Source organism: Accipiter gentilis, chromosome 7 (genome assembly GCF_929443795.1).
Source record: "Accipiter gentilis chromosome 7, bAccGen1.1, whole genome shotgun sequence".
Lineage (NCBI taxonomy): Eukaryota > Metazoa > Chordata > Aves > Accipitriformes > Accipitridae > Astur > Astur gentilis.
Window position 1 is genome coordinate 28,011,714 of NC_064886.1, and position 19,042 is coordinate 28,030,755.

General features: G+C 38.9%; 1 protein-coding gene across 2 annotated transcripts in view; it reads right to left on the reverse strand.

Annotated features, from left to right (window-relative positions):
- The window catches only part of NKD1 (NKD inhibitor of WNT signaling pathway 1), a 176,168-nt gene that overhangs the window by 7,930 nt on the left and 149,196 nt on the right, over positions 1–19,042 (reverse strand). Inside the window, exons 1-4 of one of the 2 annotated variants that reach the window (XM_049806738.1) lie at positions 14,087–14,175; positions 12,105–12,211; positions 9,389–9,484; positions 608–755 (exon numbers count right to left, since the gene is read on the reverse strand). In XM_049806738.1, the coding sequence (XP_049662695.1) occupies positions 608–755; positions 9,389–9,484; positions 12,105–12,211; positions 14,087–14,147 (412 nt within the window). In that variant the 5' untranslated portion in view covers positions 14,148–14,175. Of the gene's footprint in view, positions 1–607; positions 756–9,388; positions 9,485–12,104; positions 12,212–14,086; positions 14,176–19,042 lie in introns of those variants that run through there. The other variant, XM_049806737.1, reaches the window with a different exon arrangement.

The following is a 19,042-nucleotide window of genomic DNA, read 5'->3' on the forward strand; positions in this document are numbered from 1 at the left end:
AAGTATTTTAATTTAGTACTACTTTACCTACCGAAGTAATCATGCTGATACAACTATTATTAGAGTGAGCGTAAGGTGAATAAGCCGTAGGAGTATAAGCCATTTTACAATGGCAGATTCTTGCCAGTACAGAAAAATGTGCAATTATTATGCATAGATTCATAAAGGTTAGTTATCCTTAATTGTTTATTCTTATCCAGCAGCAGTGATAGCTATGCACTTGCAAAAAACATTTTATACCACTAGACGTGTTTCCACACAAACTGAGTGCTGTAATATCAGCAGAGTTAAAGTGGTACAAGTCAAAAAGGCCTTAAATCTGCCTTGTAGTACACAAAGACAATTACACAACATATGGGTTATTGCTGCTTCCAAAAAGAAACAATCATTCAGGAGAGGGAACCCTAATTTGCTTAGGAGACACTGAAAGGAAGGTAGGCAATTTTGCACTCAAGATCATAAAGCAGGTTCATGGGGTTTAAAATACCCACATAATTATTTGCCTTTAAGTATATATTTATTTGTATTAACAAAATATGAAGATGTATTTTTACGGGACTCTTGAAGTTTTTGGAATTTTTTCCAATAGCTGATTGCACATCCTTACCGGTATGATTTAGCAAGATACTCTTTTTCTTCTGGCTCCCATCTGGTGCCACAGTAAGTTTCACTCGCAGAGTTTTGCTGGAACTAGGAGAATGGTTTACTGATGCATCAACTACCTCATAGATCGTATGAAGCAAGCTGGTAATATCCTATAGTTGGAATGAAACACAAAAAGACACACTATTGTGAAAATGGTATGAAACCTACAGCTTTGGTACTTATAACTATTTTGGCATTGGGACTATTAAATGCTGAAATATCCTCAGAAGTCACTGAATTTAAAAGAGCTGAACTTGCACAGAACCTTACAAGAAAGGATCCATTTGTCTTTTCTGTTAACCCCCATTTTTTCTAATGTGGACTGCAATATAACTCACAGACACAGAAGGGAGTGATTCAAGTACATCCATATTCTTCTTCATTAAATGGCGTAACATTTATGAAATGAGGCAAACTAGATCAAAACAATAATAAAAGCACAAGGCATTCAGGTTTCCCAAACTGTGAATCAGCAAAATTGTGTTTTGCCTTTTCTTTTCTTTGGTTTCGACAGAACCCAGGGACACCCATTTCTCCTGCACTAAAAATTGAGTTCATATGACCAAAACAAATACAGCAATTGAAGAAAATCTTGGACATTACAGCCTTACTACTTCTTGGGATTTTATCTTGAGATAGTTAAGTGGTTGATTATATAGAGGAACACCAGTAAGAGAAGTGGCAGAACCATAAAACTCAGTTTTGGAAATAAAAGATGTCCGAGTGTCACTCTACCATATGCATATTGGGGCCCAGCTTATTCTGCAAAATTCAAACCAGTTCTAAATTTACATTTTTGAACAGCAGAGATTATGCAGTCAGGCCTTTTACAGAACATTCTTCACACATCTGTTTGAGGGCAATGGGACATGAACAAATGCTTACACGTCTGGCTATATCAGAAAGAACAATAGCCAATTTTAATAAGCCTATTGTTTCAAAGAGAAGAAACAATGTTTAGTAGCTGGTGATGCTCAAAGGTCTCTCAGGTTGATCTAATCCAGCCAGGCTCAAATAGGGTACTACCTTAAATTGCCAGGATGGAAAGGAGATCTCTTGGCTCGCTTCTTTTCCCCAAGGGGATTTTACCCAAATTGATCCTAGGCATCAACCTAAGGCGAAAGCATACTGCTCATTGCAGACTATAACGATCCCATTCAACGTATATCTGAGATCTCCATGCTGGTCTTCCTATTCCTTGATCTATCCTAGTACCTAAGCTCTTTCCAGATGCCTGCAAGCACAAAGGAAATATCTAAATCATCCTTTGTTAAGTCTAACTGGTTCTGAGGATTAAGAGTCAGGTCTATAAAAATTCAAAACCTCCACAATTTTTCCTTTGCCCACGTGTCATGTCCATAGCAATGGCAGCTCAAAGTTTAGTATGCCCTAGTGGGTCTCAGCATTTTAGTAGTCAATATGCAACACAGACCTCATTATTTAACCACCTTTAAAGGTGACACAGAAACACTAATGTCTACTCACACAGAATTTAGGAAAACACTGACCTTATGGCCAGGACAAATGATTTTACAGTAGACAATTTTCCAGCTCAATAGGCAGAATGAATAACTAAATCCTAGAGGGTGAGACTTCGTCTTAACATGTACTGTCTCTAACTTTTCTGCACTCAGTGGAATTTCGCTAGACTTGTGAGTTCAAGACAACATATTCCTAAAAAGAGAGCAGAATTTGCAGTCTCTCCTTCCCCACTGACGTATTTTTTTCTACTGTTGCCAAAAAGTCTCTCTATATGGGCTGTTACTACTGTGTCAGTAGCTGCTTTCCATCCTTTTGACAAGAACCACTGTCTAAAGCTTGAACGAGGGAGAGACTGCTCAGTGACAATCTGGTGGAAACCTCAAAGCTCTTTAACACATCTCACTTCTCACACTTCTACTCTAATTTGAAACCTAGCCAGATGTCTAAATAGACACAGCCATATGTGACAGCCAGCTTGAAGGGCTGGATTTTTATTGCATCTATGAGAAAAACCCAACCAAGCAAAAACATAAACAGACAAACAAAACATACCTGTTGCTTTATACACCGCCCATGAATTATGTTCTAGGACCCTTGTGCTATAATCCTACACCTCGATAAGCCAAGCCTTCCCCTTCAGCAGAATATTTAAGCACCATATTTATTCTCAACAGGGCCTCATACACTCAGCACTTTGGTGAATGGAGCCTTTCCCATACATTCCTCAACAAGTATTGGTTAGCCAACATGGCATCTTTCTACCCAAGGCTACTATCAAGAGATTATTATTAAGTCTTTCATTCACAACAGTCTATCACCCTTCCTTTTTTCAGCTATGCCAGATGTTTGTACAAGCTGATCATCTAGTCTATTTTAACTTCAATTGGCAAAGACAAAAAGTCTTTACTCCCACTGTCCTTTTACATGATTTTTTTCCTGTGATGAGGTCTAACTGGCTAACCGGCATACAGTCTGCCCCTTGTGTTCTCTGAGGGTCTTTCTCAACAAGCTGCTTGACTCAGCAATTTAAAAAGTACTCCCAAACGCTGCCAAGGAAGGCCAGATGCAGCATTTGTGTGACACATACTTGGCAAGTCAGAAATATGTGTACATACATATCACATCAGGACAATTTACATCTCAGCCAAATCAACCCAAATTAATGTCCAGGCTCCAAGGAGTTTAAGAGGCTGCACAGAGGTATCAGGACACCTTGCGGCCTTATGCTCTGCTGCCTTTGCATTTCATTCCATGTTTAATACCCAGCTTCCTCCATGGCAAGCTGAACTGCCCTGCATTCTGGCACTGAATGAACATGGCTGTCAGACTGGATATATACCAAGATCGAGGTTAGGGATATCCATAAGTAACCGCCTAATGTTTATGCTGATCTTTTAAATACCGACAACAACATTTTTATTATAGGATTCACTTACTTGTGGTCTTAATTTGAGGTTGGGAATTCTAGCAAACTGACAGTTCTGATTTGGTCAAACAAGTCTGCTTGGGTCATTCTCTACTCTGTCACCTACCAAGGTCCTGGTCGAGTAGGTACCAGCTACAAGTCAGCCTGAACCTCCTGTTCGTTTCCAGTTATAACTTCATAATTGTAACACACAAATTCCTGAGGCACCGATCTGGTAGGAATGGTCTTCGTCAAGGAGTTTTGAACTGTGACTAAAACTACCTTCTCACAGCCTTTTTTTGGCAGCTAATATGGTAATGGCCTCTTGTCAAATTAGTAGCACTAGACCACTAAAATATATGTTGTAAAATCTGTATTTTATAGTTATGTCTATATTTACCTCCAAAAGAATTTTCATCTTCCAGTAGCCTGCCAGGAGACTGAGGCAAGTTATGTTCCCCTTGAAAGCATTCCCACTGAATGTTATCTGTATTTAAATTCCTTAAACAACTGCCTAAAACCATTGAGAAAGCTTTACCTTCTACAGACCAGCTTGTGCATTTCACTGACCTCAAGAGATTTAGCATCAAAGATCAAGAACAGAAGCTAGTTAAATTTTCCTCTTTTCTGGTACACCAAACAGCAGGTCTCAGAGACCACCTACCAAAGAATCTAACTTTACTGCACAAAGGATTATGATTTTTACTAGTCACATGATTTTGCAACCACTTTGCTTAAGACTGCTTGGCACTTCCCACACAAAAAATTTCATCCCACATTCTCAAACTTTCCCCCCTTTTACATGAAAAAACCCCCCAGGAAGAGATTTGTCACTGTTTCCCATTTTTCCAAAAATATAATTTCCTTGGGTTTTTTACTGAAATGAACTTTTAAGCCATTTCTAGTTAAAAACCATTGTGGATTTTAAAACTAGTATATTAAACAGATAAAGAGAAATAAGAATTAAACAAACAAACAAATTATTTCTCTCCTTTATAGCAAATGGATTATATTTAGAAGGCAAGTAGGCTGCATGAATCTAACTAACTTCTGAAGAGCTTCTAGGGTGCAGAATTTCTGCTGGGATAGCTAGATTAATCAAGTAAGAAACTATGATATTTTTCCTGAAAGAGGAAAACAAAGGCTTGCTGTATAGCATCCAAACAGCCAGCACATGCCATACCCAGATTTATTTGTGGCTTGCTTATTGAACACTACAGTTGGTTTTTCCAGGGCTGAAGGATTTAACAATGTTAAACTGTAATCTTTCCACATCCTATTTTATCAAGCAGCTAATACAACAAAGCATATTAAAAAGAGCAACTTTAATAGATTGCCAGAAATGCTTGCATTAGAAATATCAAAAAGCGAACAGTTAAGGCCACACATGTATGCTGCGCTCACACATGTATCTGCAGAATACTTTACAGATCTCCAGTAGGAGATTAGCAGGAATCTAGAACATTCAGAGAAACTAATTCGTCTGCAAAAAAGAACAAGAGCAAATTACATTGAAGTACTATTCATTCCTTACAGAACTCATGTGACTGAGAAAGTCCCTATTCCAGGTATTAATTTTTTACTTCTAAGGAACATTAGTGGTACAGGGACAACCCTATTTTTTCAGTATTTCCAGTATTAGTGTAGCTTATGATCACAGGACTAGTTAGCATAATAGAGATTCTCTAAAAGAAATGAAGAGGCTTTTCCAGCAGACTTAATTTAACCGTATGAGATATTTGCCCCACCCCCATCACCCCCCAAACACAAAACAACAACAACAAGAAACAAACAAAAAAATCCCAATGAGTTTAATAACACTGACAGAAAACATTCAGTTTGATTGTCTTTGTAACTTGTCTGGGAGAGATGTCTTTGGCTCCCGTCAAAACCGAAAGAGAAAGTTGTATTTTCTCTTAATATTTCTCTCTGAGACAAGTCCACCACATCTAATGGCTGAAAAGATGACCCCTCTGATACAGACGGGCACTACTCCTCTATCTGTTGGTTCCATTGCTCTTTCTGTATCATGAGTAAATACAACATTGACAAACATAGTGAAAACCAGCAATTTCAAGATAGAGGTCAGGCCGATAAACGGTAGCCCCCAAAAAGCCAGTATCTTTTCCCAAGTCAAAGATTTGGTGCTGAGTTCTGAATGAAATAACCTCAAACTTTTTCACTCATTACAGAGGATATGAGCAAAAAATAACTAAAAAGGGAAAGAAAAAAAGAAAGGAAGCATAAGAGGAAAAATTGGGTATTTAGTGTAAGATACAAAGAACATCTTTAGCATTAAAAATGCATGAAGAGAAACATCAATATCAGTTCATTACCTTTCCCTCAGAAAAAGAAAAGTACAAATGTCTCATTTGTACTTTGTTTGTAGTCTGATTTTTACATACAGCAGGATTTTTTTATTGCAACATCAGCTTTGTTTGATCGCATACATTTTAGAATCATTCTTATTTGGAACCTGAAGGGAGCTTCACTTGCTATCTACTCAACTACTCTAGAAGAATTTCCCTTTTTTCACTTCTGACAAGCAACTTTCTTGTGCATTTATTCCTGTGCAGCCACTCACCAAAGAAACTCAATTTTCCAAGAAAGAATTGATTGGGGGCAGGGGAGGGGAAGGCTAGTATTTATGAAGTATAATTACATTCAGAGAGCTCAATATAAAACCCCATGGATCAAACCACATTAGTTCAATTATCCAAGTTTCAAGTCCGATTACAAATATCCGTGTGAAGATAATTACAGTGCAGCTGTCAGTTCTAAAAAGGCCTGCAGTACATAATGAATTGTCCTCTTATGGCTTATGGAATGAAGGGAAACATTATTAGCCAAGTTTTGTAATATACATGTTAGAGCAGGAAAAGTTATCTCCCACTATACCAAAAGGACTGAAAAATGGTTGTCTTCTATGACAGAAAAAGCAGTAGTTTAATAACATACAGTAATGCTAATTTTGTAATTTGCCATCCCAATAATTATGCTTTCATAATGGGTGTATCTCTTCAAGAAGCATGACTAGATCTGAATTTCTATTTATAAGAACTACGGAGTAAGTCATACAGACTCTAGGAGGAAATCAAAGCAGTATTAAGTTCTGAAGATGTTGTTAAGATCCAAAAGAAATTTCACTAAGATGGAATTTAAATGCTCTTGCGGTGATTTGTCATTGTGTAAAACCCAAGGGAAATTTTATCCAGTAACTAAATCCGTATCTTATTTACAATTTTCAAACATTTTAATGAAAAAAACATTTAGTCCACTTGTAAAATTGCACCGCACCTACACATCTCTCACAAACTTAACACTGTGTATTCCTTTGGAAACTCTCTGGACATGAAGTCCAATGTTTTAAACACAATGACTTTGAATCAAATGAAATGGATGTGGGTGGGCAAGTCACTTCCTTTTTCAGTGTCTCACTTTTCCAACATGAAAAACAAGAGTGATAAGTCTGACTTCTTTTTGTAAAGCACCTCAAGGTCTACAGATAGAAATCTGACTTAAGAAATTTCATCTCTCTGTTAAATCCAGCTATAAATCCAGGGACATTAAAGTCAAATTTTCAAAGAAGGAGAAAAGGTCCACACTAAGCTTTTCTCACCAGAACACTGGACCTTTGTTTAGAAAAGCTGACCTGTTCTGAAAGCATTTTCATCAGCTCACTAAATGGCACTGGTACAGATCAGCCCTCTTCCTCAGACTGTCTGCTCTGTCCCTGATCCTGCAATGTGCTTCCCATACTTTTAACTCAAAGCATGTGTCCCGTTCATTTTAACTGAAACTATTCACATGTTTAATGTTCACCATCGTTAAGTCCTTTGCTGGATCAGAAGTGGACCTGCTTAATGAACGACAGTATCAGGCCCACTATGTTGACTGCCAGTCTCTCAGGGGCTAATAGAACAAGAAATTCTATGTCATATGAAGAGACCGAAATTCTTTTTTTGTGGCCAAGATTATCTATGAGCTGCTATCATCAGTCATTCTTGCACAAACAACTCTTAAATTGCATCTGGATTCAACAGAAGACAACGAACAAGATGGATTATACAAACGGCACTGGAACAGCTTGCCAAAGAAGTGTGCAACATAACTGGGAAACGCTGCAATGGTGCATACTATTTGTTTCTATCTTTGGTCACATGTAAAGAGCTGAAAATTATCAACCTATCTGGTCCCTTGGTTAAAAGAATTTTTTTTTGGCACAGGTTCAAGCCTGAATGTAGCAACCTCCAGACCTCAGAGTAGTATAATTTTCAATCCCTGCACAGATTTGATTTCAGTTAAGCTGCAGTCTGTTCTCGTAGCAGGGAGAGGTAGAATTTGGCTGTAACATATTCTCTAAGTACAGTCAAATTAAGCTCTTTGGTGTACCACATAATCACAAATAATTATTGTATACATACTTAAAAGCATATTCTCGTTATGTTCAGCACATGGAACTCCCACTGACATTAATGGGAATTCCATGCCTGGATGTAAAGGACACCCATGTGTGCGGGTTTGGGTTTTGTGTGTTTTTCCCCTATTCTTTGAGAGTCACGATAATCTTGTAATAAAGACTTAGCCTTGGGTCTTGAAAGATCTGGGTTCAATCTGCCACTAGGTTCTTGTGATACTTCAGGCAAGTTATTTCATTTTTCTGGTCTCTGTTCCCCATGTATTAACAAATACAATACTACTTCCTCAGTGCAGCCCCCCTTCTTCTTGCCCTCTCTCTATATATCTCATCTTCCCATTTGAAACTCTAGACTTGACCTGTAACTTTTAATCTGCGTATTCTCCTGCATGAGGGGCACAGATTTAATTTGACTATTCAAAGCACTATCAGAGTAGAGACAATGAAAAAAGCCTAGTAATGATGTTCATATACATGTTAAAAACCCTGAACAGCCACCATATTAGGCAATTTGTTCATAAATGTCAAAAGAGGTTTTCTTCAGTCTTCTAGGAGAAAATTCTGCCCTCATTTGGTGTCTAAGGCCACTGTACTTTCAGTATTTACCCTATTCCTTTCAATCAGTCTTTAGTGATTTTCACAGACACCAGCATAAGAGCCAAGAAAGACAAAACCTGTCAATTTCCAGCTACTTATCTGAAGGCGTGGGAGCCAGTAAATACACTTCACAAAAAAGCCAATGACAGCACATTGCAGTAAATCTCAGTAAAAGACATTCTTCTAGAAGAAGTATCATTCGGTTTGGGCAGAAATAGTTCTGAAAAAGGACTGTATTCTAAACTATACATCCTCTTATTTGGCTTCTTATTTGCATGGGAAATATGACTTGAAGACATCCTGGTAATAAAAAATACACACGGGTATGCTTTGACAGCCATTCACTATGGTCCTCCAGCAAATATCATCAATGTTATTTATACTCGGAGGGAGAAGGCAGTGATCAGCCTAATATTCACGAAAACAACAGAACAGTATGGTTAGTCCTACTGGAAAGAATGTCAGAAAGCAACCTTGCTATTTGGTTAGCTTAACTCTGAAAAGCAGGATAGAAGCCAGAACAATATACATTTGCAAGGGTTTATTTTGACAGTGTGTTTAGTTGTTCAGTTGTTTCAGATATTTTTCCTCCTCAAATGCCAGTACTATTTTTTAAAGGCTAATCCCAGATATTAAACAACAACCAGCTTATAAAGTGGTACAGTACATCTGAAAACAGTAAACTACTGGTGGGATTGCTTCTAGGAGGGAAGGGTCCATGGAAGCTGCTGTTTAAGTTGGCAGGACACCTCTATTTCATAGAAGAAAAAAATGTTCCTGTTATAAAACACTTCTCTTGTTAGCAAATGCTGCACACAAAGGGGCAGCTGTACTTCGCTTACCTCACGTGTGACTCTTCCGTTGTTATCAAAGTCATACAGTGTGAAGGTCCATTCTTGCCTGTTATCTTCCTCTACAGACACATCACATTGCAATTCCTAAGAAACATGCAAAGAGCAGCTGATTACCTAAAGCAAAAGGCCTGTTTGCAGAGGATACTCTCCGTAGAAGGGGGCTGCTTGCATGCTTTCCTCCTTCCTCCCTCCCTCGCGGGAGGAAGCTTTCAGGATATGTCCCGGGGAGGCCTCTGTCCACCACAATGAAGGAGTCTCATCACAATCACATGATAATCCTAACTCCCTTGGGCTAGACTTTAGGGAGTCTGCAAGATGCTTTCTACTTCATTGTAGAAAACACAGAAAGGTACAAGACAACCACTCCCTGAAGCTCCTGAAATAAGATTTCCCACTAAAAAGTGAGAAGGAAAGCTCTGCTTAACTCCGGAAGAGAAAGAGAACAGAAATAGACTCACAGAACGAGGCGGTACACCACAGTGCCAGGAGCAGTCGTTAATACAAAATGGGCATAGAGCACAAATCCCCACTAGTGAGACCTGTCCTTGACGCAGATATCTGATACCCAAAGTCTGTTAGAGTTAGTGCAGTACAGCATCGTGCCACCGAAGCTCCTGAAATGGAGCCTGCCTAGGAACTGGCAGGTAAGAACGACCTGGGGGTAGCGCCTGGTCCTTATTTTAACTGTGCTTCTGTTAGTGAGAGTGCGGTCTGTGGAAGGCCTGAAAGAATCGATTTGTTAAAGGGAAAAAAAAAATATCCCCAAACCAAACCCGAGCCTTCAGTCAAGAACAAAGGATGCACTTTGACTGACTCCATTCACCTGGGTGCAAATCTCTCAAGACCTGTGCAATCAGAATTATCCAGGGCCACAACAAGGCAAACCAGCAAAGTTACAGTGCAATTAAAACGAAAGCCACTGTATGCAAGTAAAATAAACAGCTCCAAATAGCTTCGGCATAACAGGGCTCAAAATACCTGGTTGATCTTCTGACTTGAAACCAATTCCCTACAGCAGTTACGGGTACCCCCTGTCCCCTGCCGAGTTCAAAGGCAGGCTTCTCTCAGTTGTAACGAGCCCGGCTGAAAGCTGCCAAGTGCCCCACACTCTACTGTGGAAACACAGTTTCATATTACATAAACATTCCCGGCACCTTTAAAAGCCAAATCACATCCACTTCAGATTTAGACCTCTTGTTTCAACACTTGCGTTTCTGATTCTTTTATACTCTTGAAACATTTACCAGTCTCTTAGCTCCGACCTTACATAGCTGGAAAACTTTCATTTGTAGAACAAGGGGTGGGAAAAAATCAATACTTGGTTTCTTGCCACATATTAATACTTCCCTGTCCCACACTGCCTAACATAACATCTTTATGTGAGGATGTGCTCTGCTTAGTTAAGAGCCATGGCAGCCTTCCCTGCATTAGTCATGGTGCCTAGTACCAAGTGCTAACCTTTATGGCATGCCAAGAACTACTTGGGAACAAACACAGACTTTGCCGGTACGGTGGAGTTCCAGCTACTCTGGCACCAACCATGTTGACAGGTGTCCTCCAACGTTCAAATATCAAGGCACTGTTAATTGCAATTTATCATGCCTTTCCTGTCTGCAAATGTCTGCTACTCAAGGTAGAATATAAAATGTGCCTGGAAAAAGAGCTATTGCTATTAAAAAAAAAAAAAAAAAAAAAAAAAAAGGCAGGAAATGTCACCTCCCCCCAGAAGGCACACACAAGCACCTAGCAATACCTGAACTGCCTATGAGAAAGCTACCTCCTTTTAATTAGCATTAAAACAGTAAAAAATAAATCATACCAGACTAGTAAATCTGCTCTAGAGAAGGAAACAAACACTTGAGCCATGCTGCAAGGTGGCTGCGTGGTCTTTTAAATAACAATTGAGGAATGCAAAGCTCATTACTGTGACAGGCTGACAGCACTGAAAGGCAGAAGTTTGCCACATTTGCTGGAATGCAGAGAGATGAAAATTCGTGCTGTTTCTTGCCCATATCAGAGTATCTTCCTCCTCACCAAGACAGACAACCCTCTAGCTGGATGACAGCATGTTTCAATACTCATATTTATTAAATGACTCCCTATATAAGCAAAACCTGCCAACTACACACAGTGTCTGGCAGTTTTATGATGTTTGTAAGTCTGCAAGGAAATAGACCATCAGACTCATTGCCCTCCAGGATCCTTTTCCTCCTACCATGTGATCAGATGGATTTCCCGTGTAGCAGGTCAGGGTTATTTCACTTTGGAGGCCCAGGCACAGAAGACCAATGGTTAAGGAAGCTTTCACAAACTTCTTTTGCACTAGATGGATTTAACCAAGTGCAATAGTCCATGAAAGTCAATCTAAAGATTTGATAACATGGTAGCTGGCATAACAAATTACTAACGAAAGGATTGTAGATAAAGGGTTAAACAAAATGCCTCTTCTTACTATACATTCCACATCCTCCAGAGTAATGATCATCATTTAATCCTCTCCAAACCTGGAGATACATCTCGCTAATCACCTCAATAAGGAGCACCAATAGTAAGACACTGACTTGTGCCAATTCTGCTTCCTTCTGTACCCATTACAATCGTTAGGACCAACATACATGCATCAGAGGGCACTATTTGGTCCATAGGTTATTTTTCTACCATAATTATGTCAGTACAGTGAAACTTTAAAATATAGAGGACTCACTTCAAATTTCAGCTGCTTCTTGGAACCCGTGCGTGCGTCACTTTCTTTTTCTGCTTTCTTTTCATCTCCACTGCAAACTCCATCTGTCTTCTCTGGAGGCAAAGCCACTGCGAAAAATATATTTAAGAAAAAATGCTTATAAGGAAATGTCAAAGCAGTCTTATATTTGCAAATCTGCCTTTATATTTGGGGTGAAATTGATTTCAGTAAACTTGTATGAGAGGTTCATTATACTTGATTTGCTTTTGTGTTTACTACACATCTGGGATAATTTCAGCAGACAAGCTACCAACAGCTTTTGGTACACAGCCTCTCCTACAAACATCACTAGAGTCACAGGAAGTTCAAACACAGTATTATGAGAATACAAATCAGCAGAACTGTTACTGTAAATAAGTTGAATAATTTGCAAGATATTGAAAGTTTGCGATGTATTGCAAAAACGCATTGCATTCACCAGCAGTGAATGAAGTAATGAACCTGAAATGAAATCCTCATTCTTTTTCAACTTCCCTCTTCAAATACACACAAACCTTACTACCTGCCAAAAAGGTTAAGCTGTGTTTTTTCATATATGTATGAAAAAGTATATCTCACCTAGGTTTCAAGTTAAAACGTTATGCACTTGCATAATTCAATAGTGCTCATAAAGAACATCAATATTAACATCTATCAGACATATATCACAACATATCATAACATGTATCAGATATATAACAGAAAGATATATATACTTCTTGTGAATTAAAAGACAAATGCCCAGGAACTTAATAGCTGTGCCTTTGGCTCCTGCAGAGGCACTCAGCCTTGCACATGATGAAACCCTGTATCTGAAGAAAATTAATTCTATATTCATCAGCGTCACAAAAATATACCGAGATTTTTTAACCCTACCCTCAAACGTTTTAGATATGATATTTTTTATACATCCACATACCTCTGCCAACAATGTTATGCCCATACTTCATTAGGCAAAGCAGTAATCCTGCCTTCTCCCCAAAAAATAGACGATAATGAGAGACTGTGGGTCTTAAAGTCAGCGGTTTTTCCCTTGCACTGCAGCATTTGCATTTACCCAAAGCCTTTATCCTAATGCTATGTAGGAATAATTTCTTGGGGACGCCTTTGTAAGTGAGATCTCATGTAAGTGCCAGTTCAGTAAAGTCAGATTCCTTACAAAAAAGGAGACATGATCCTCTCCAGTTCAGGATGACCCATTTTAAACTGGGTTTACTCTGTGGCTCCACTGGTGGTCAGCGCTACTCAAGTGCCTCCCAAGCACTCTCCCAGGAAAGCAAGTCACTACCATGCTAGAAATTAAGATATTATATTAGCCATTTTTCAGCATTTTCTTTCACATTTAAAATAGAACAATTAGCTTAGGGGGAAAAAAAAAAAAATCTACCCTTACCATGGCTTTATAGTCTCAGATGTTCCAAAAGCTAAGATTTCTGCCACAACATTCACATGGCCACACTACAATATATATTGCACTTTCTAGTCTTATTTCTTTGTTTAAATTTAACACTATTGTATTACTTTTTTGGTTTTGTTTTCAAAACTGTGGTATACTCTAAAAGATTCTGGATGTGCAGTAAAGAGAAGGGAATAAGGTAGACACCCTAACCTTTGGAATTTCCTGACTTTGATACTTATTTGCAGTTTTGATGTGATACTAATGCCAGCTTCCCAACACACACATGCAATTTGCATTGTACAAATGCAAGCAGACTGGCATTTATTATACACATACTGACACACTGATACACTTTGATTTCTACTCCAAGCCATGTTAGGATTTCCTACACCAAACATAAGCTAAGCAGGAAAGTCAGCTGAAGGAAAAGAAAGCTCGTTTCACAGCAGTTTCTTCCCTTGTCCTTTTAACCTGGTGTTATCGGATGAGCAGGGACTGTTTCTTAGGAGGCTTTTGTATAGTGTTTATCATAATGAAGGCACATATTAAAATAAATATTACTTACAATACAGAACTCTGAAGTATATCTGAAGAAAGGCCATTTGCTTTATACTCACTTTGTCCATAAATACAACTCCATATTCCTGAAAGTTCAAAGCTAAGGCCACAGAAAGGCCCCCTTAAAACAGAAGACAGCATCTGGTTGTCTACCTTAGCCCAGCCTTGTTGTTTCCTTCTAAAATCAACAAGAAATGAAAGGCTAACATGGGCCTTCATAACAAGGACAGTTACATTGATAGTGGTTCTTCATGACTACTAAATGTGCCCGTAGATTTTCAGTGGCTCTTTTGTACCAGCGATCACTTTCTCATACTAACAGTTCTAACTAAGCTGATAGAAAGCTTTGTATGAGGGACTTTTGCAATCCCTTACAAGAAACATTTGTGTGAGGGGCTGGTATGACCCCTAGCTTCGTTGGAACAATGGACAACCAATTGAAAAAAAAGATCCACCCCTGTTATCACACATACTTTTAAATGTATAAGGGTACCTAATGGCCAAAAGACTGCTACGGTGGTCTTTTAACTGTTAAGGGACAGCATCCCAAATGACATTGGCATGGCAAACAGCATTAGGCTGAGAGCACTGAGAAGCAGATCCTGCACAAGGTGACTATTCCCTGCCCCAATGCTCTCTGTGGAGTTTTTCTGTCAAAACGAAGTGTCTCACAGAGCATCCTCTCCCTTCCACCACCACGCTCTTGCACCGTGCTGAAAACTGCCGGCATGTGAAAAGAGCACCAGAGTTCCCCAGTCCACAGGGTGCTTCAGAGAGTAACGGCACAGTTACCTTCTGGTTGCAGGAACAGCCCTTCCACTGGCACGTTTAATAACCTTTCTGGATGTACAGTTTGTGCGTTCAGATAAGAAGCTTTCACTTTAATGTATAATTTAGGTAACAGAGGAAAAAACGTGAGAAGACAAATTAGTCTTCTCAAAAAACAGGAGTTCAGCTATTGGGGAAGGAGGGGATACATCTTGCAGTACACTCCTTGAGAGAGTTTAAAATACTGTATGCCAGAAATTATCCTTTTTGAGCTTTGCTGACCTTTGATCTGAAGAACTCATTGGCCTTGCTGCTCCAGGGAATTATCCTTTGAAATCAGTTACTCATTTTGGAGCTCAGATGAAATGGGGAAATCTGGTGATCTCATCCTGATGTCAAGTTTCATTCAGCAAAGAAAAATGAAATCTAAATGAGGAAAGTTTAAAGGGGAATATGAAGGTATTAAAATAATATTTACGAGTGATCAAATAGTGTGTCTGTGCATATATCCTCGGGTGCCTTACCCAAACCCAATGAACATTTAAAAATACATACTGGTCTATGACTGTTTTGTCTGAGAAGAGAAGGATAAGTGTTTGGTATCTTGTTTCTATACTTAGTTTTGACTATTGACAGGCGCTCAATTTCATGAAGGATACAAACACATGCTGAACCTACTTATAAATAAAATGAGAATGTCTGCTTGGGACGGTTAAAACTGGCAGCCTGTAAACAGAGATCCACCAGTGAGCTGCATGCCAAGGTTCAGATATACTCACAATGTGAACTTCCTTTCAGCTCTGCCAATGATATTAAACGAGACCAGACAAGATAGCTATCTCAAAGGAGTGTGGAGAATTAATAGACTTGTGTTTCCAAAGTCTAGGCCATCAGAAATAGGTCCATGTACAATATATCATTTGTGCAAAAATACTTACTTTACCTCCCCACTCAGATAACAGGTCCTGACAAAGAGAACGCGCTATATAGATGAATACACAGAGAAACCTACCCTTGTTGTGGGAATTCACAACTGGAGAAAAAAAAAAAGAAAAGTATATTTATCACTTCTCATGGGAATAACCATATGGTCTCAAAAACAATGTTCCCTAACAGAATGTTTCATGAGTTGAAATACTGCATATGTTTTCTTTATGATGTTCTCTTTTCTTGTTCATTATTAATGGTCTTGTATTCACTTCTATAACCTTAAGACACTATAAAAATGCGTCTGGACAATATTTGAAATTGGAAAGACAATAAAGGAAAAATATTAACTTGGAAAAATTGTGAAATACCATTCTCTCATGAAAAACAAACTGACTGGCTTAAGTGTACTAGCAGATGTTTCTTTCTACGATTGTTAATTACTACCACCCAATTGCTTCTAATTGAGGTGGGGGAGGAAGAGAACGAGAGAATGAACACCAGTTTAAAGGTATTAAGACTCATCCCTGAAGAATTAAGCCTTTTTTCCAGGGGCTTATTCGTTCCTAAGAAAAGATGGGGGTAATAATTCCAAGTGCTCCTTAGGAATTGCCAAAAAATCCCTGAAATTAGGTAAAACTGATTGCTGTGCTGCATGTTGTGAATAAGCATATAATACTAAGCTTCAGACAGCCAAACCATTCTTCACTCACCTTCATGCTGCATCCGAGAATAAGGGGGGGAAAACAGAGAGCCAAAATACAGCTACGGTCAGGTGAAAAAGTGACTGTTTAAACTCTCACCCTCATGCAGGTGGCTTGTCATTTCAGATTTCTCAAAGCCTTGTTCAAGCAAAGCACCATGCTCTTTAACAAATGAACTTCCTTCTCAAAGTAAGGACAGTTTCACCCTGTTTTTCAACTGTACTTAGCATTTTAGTCAGACGGATTAAAAGGATCCTGTGGCCAGAAACATAAAAGGATGTGACTCTGATGAATGTTCAGGTCTAAGTTATAGCTACCAAGTCCAAATTTGCACAGCAGTTAGGAGAACTCATGCTAAAGATGAACTACTTCAGAGCCTGTTTGGGATGACAGCCATTCCAAAAGGTATGTGATGGATTACAAGGCCTTAACTCAGAAAGCAGAACTATGGGAGAAGCTATGCAATTCCACAGTGATAAATTATGACTGGACATTACCGGTGACTATTATCTTAATGTCAGGGTCATTACTGCGTAATTTTTGAGAGAAAGCAGAGTAAAGGTAAAATTGGAGAACTGACAAAAATGCCACCTATGAAAGTCAGCATCTGGCATACATGAAACCAAACCCTTTGAAGTGAAATATTATTAGCCTTCCCCTCAAGTTGGATAGTCTGGATTGCACGGCAATTCTTCAAAACTACTACCAGAAACAAAGGGACAGAATTATCTGTACATGGGGGAAAATAACAAACCACACACTAGAACCTGAGAATTGTGGGGGAGTAGGATAAAAGGAAAATTAAAAAATGCATACACATATCAAGACAAGGGGATGAAGTCATAAGCGCTTCTGTAGAAGCTTAAATTGAACTTCAGTAGCAATACTTGACTGGTGGAATTGAGCGTCAAACAGCCGGTCAAACCGAGCTCAGTAGTAAAATTCCTCTTGACGTCAATAGAGTAAAGGTTTCACTTCCAATTTACAGATCTAGCAGATGCAGCAGAACTTAAAGCCAGAGACTATGAGGACCAAAGGGATAGAAAGACAATTAATTGTGTTGTTTTTTCTGAAGTCTCTGACATCTAAATTATCTGGCTCTGTCAACATTTTTTTCATTACAAATCAGGTTCGACAAACATAACTGACATTCTTTGCTGACTGCATGACAACAACCAGAGCAATAATAACTATGTTTCACAGTCCAAATTGAGAAGAAGTCCTTTAATTAACAATTGTATTCACATTCAGATTTCACTTTTAAGTTCTCCTGGAGGCCATGGATTAAAAGATACCACCGCCATTAAGCACACATTTTGGTTTTATTCCACAGAGTTGATTGAAATACATCCCTGACGGAGATAAATTTGCTTGAGTGAAGGTCCTCTTCTCCAGCGGCAAATGAACTTAGGCAGAATAGGACCAGGAAGGGAGTAACATTCCTGTTCCACAGCCACCAGAATAAGCACATAGAAAAACAGGCTTGTCCTGGGTCAGTGCCAAAAGCGTGTATTCAACTTTCTCTGGTTGAAAGCTGAAGCTGATGAATTAGACACACCCTTCAAAACAACAAAGATCAAGCTGCCTTCTCTGAAACTTACTGTAGGGAAATTAATTGTCCATTTTGAGACCAGTGGGACAAGACAAAACCAATTTAGCAAGAGCTGTACTAGTAGTACTTTGTACTAGTCTGGGATGGGTGTTTCAACCTGAAAATACGGACAGAAATAATTTTCTTCTATTTCACTGTTTCCTGTTGATGGTCACAACACAAATTAAAGGTTCAATTGCACACCACGGGGGGGGGGGGGGGAGAGATTCAAGATGTCACAAGACCTACTACCAGCACCCAACCAGGGTGAGACAGTTAGGCTCAGAACAGAGGGGTAGTGACTCAGACCATGTGATGGCTTGCAAAAAAAAAAACCACAACAAAAATAGACAACCAAAGTATGTTTTAATCATTCAGGCATCAGATAATGATTCTAACTGACAAGTCACCACTAGGACATTTGGGAATTGTTAAACTGAAATTCACTCAAACACATTTTCTCTTCTGAATAAAAAATGGTCAAACTCACAGGTCTGTGCAACACTACCTCCCTTAAAGCTTCAATTCCTTTTGCTAACCCCAATAATTTGACACATATAAGTAGAAGTATTTCCAAGCCTTGATACAGAATCATAGGTTTCTGTCTAGGTCTGGCACCTATTGTTGGCTGTTGGGTTGGGGGGGGGAATTCTTTTACTATGTTCTTACCAAAAAAAGATTTGTACTAAAGATGCAGATACAAAGGACAATATGGTCTCTCTCTGCTAGCTTGGGTGTAACTCATACATGCTTAAACACTAAACCTAGATTTCTCACACTCTCTCTGGAGTGAGTTTGCTGAAGGGAGGGAGTTTGCTGAATTTTGCCAGATTATGATTTCTTTTTCCAATTAGCTCCCCAACTGGCTGTATTTCATCAACAGCAACTGCCAGATTAAATGCCTTACTTGACCATCTTCACCCAATACACTTTGATGTTCAGTTCTCAAGCTTCAAAATACCTTTTGGATGAA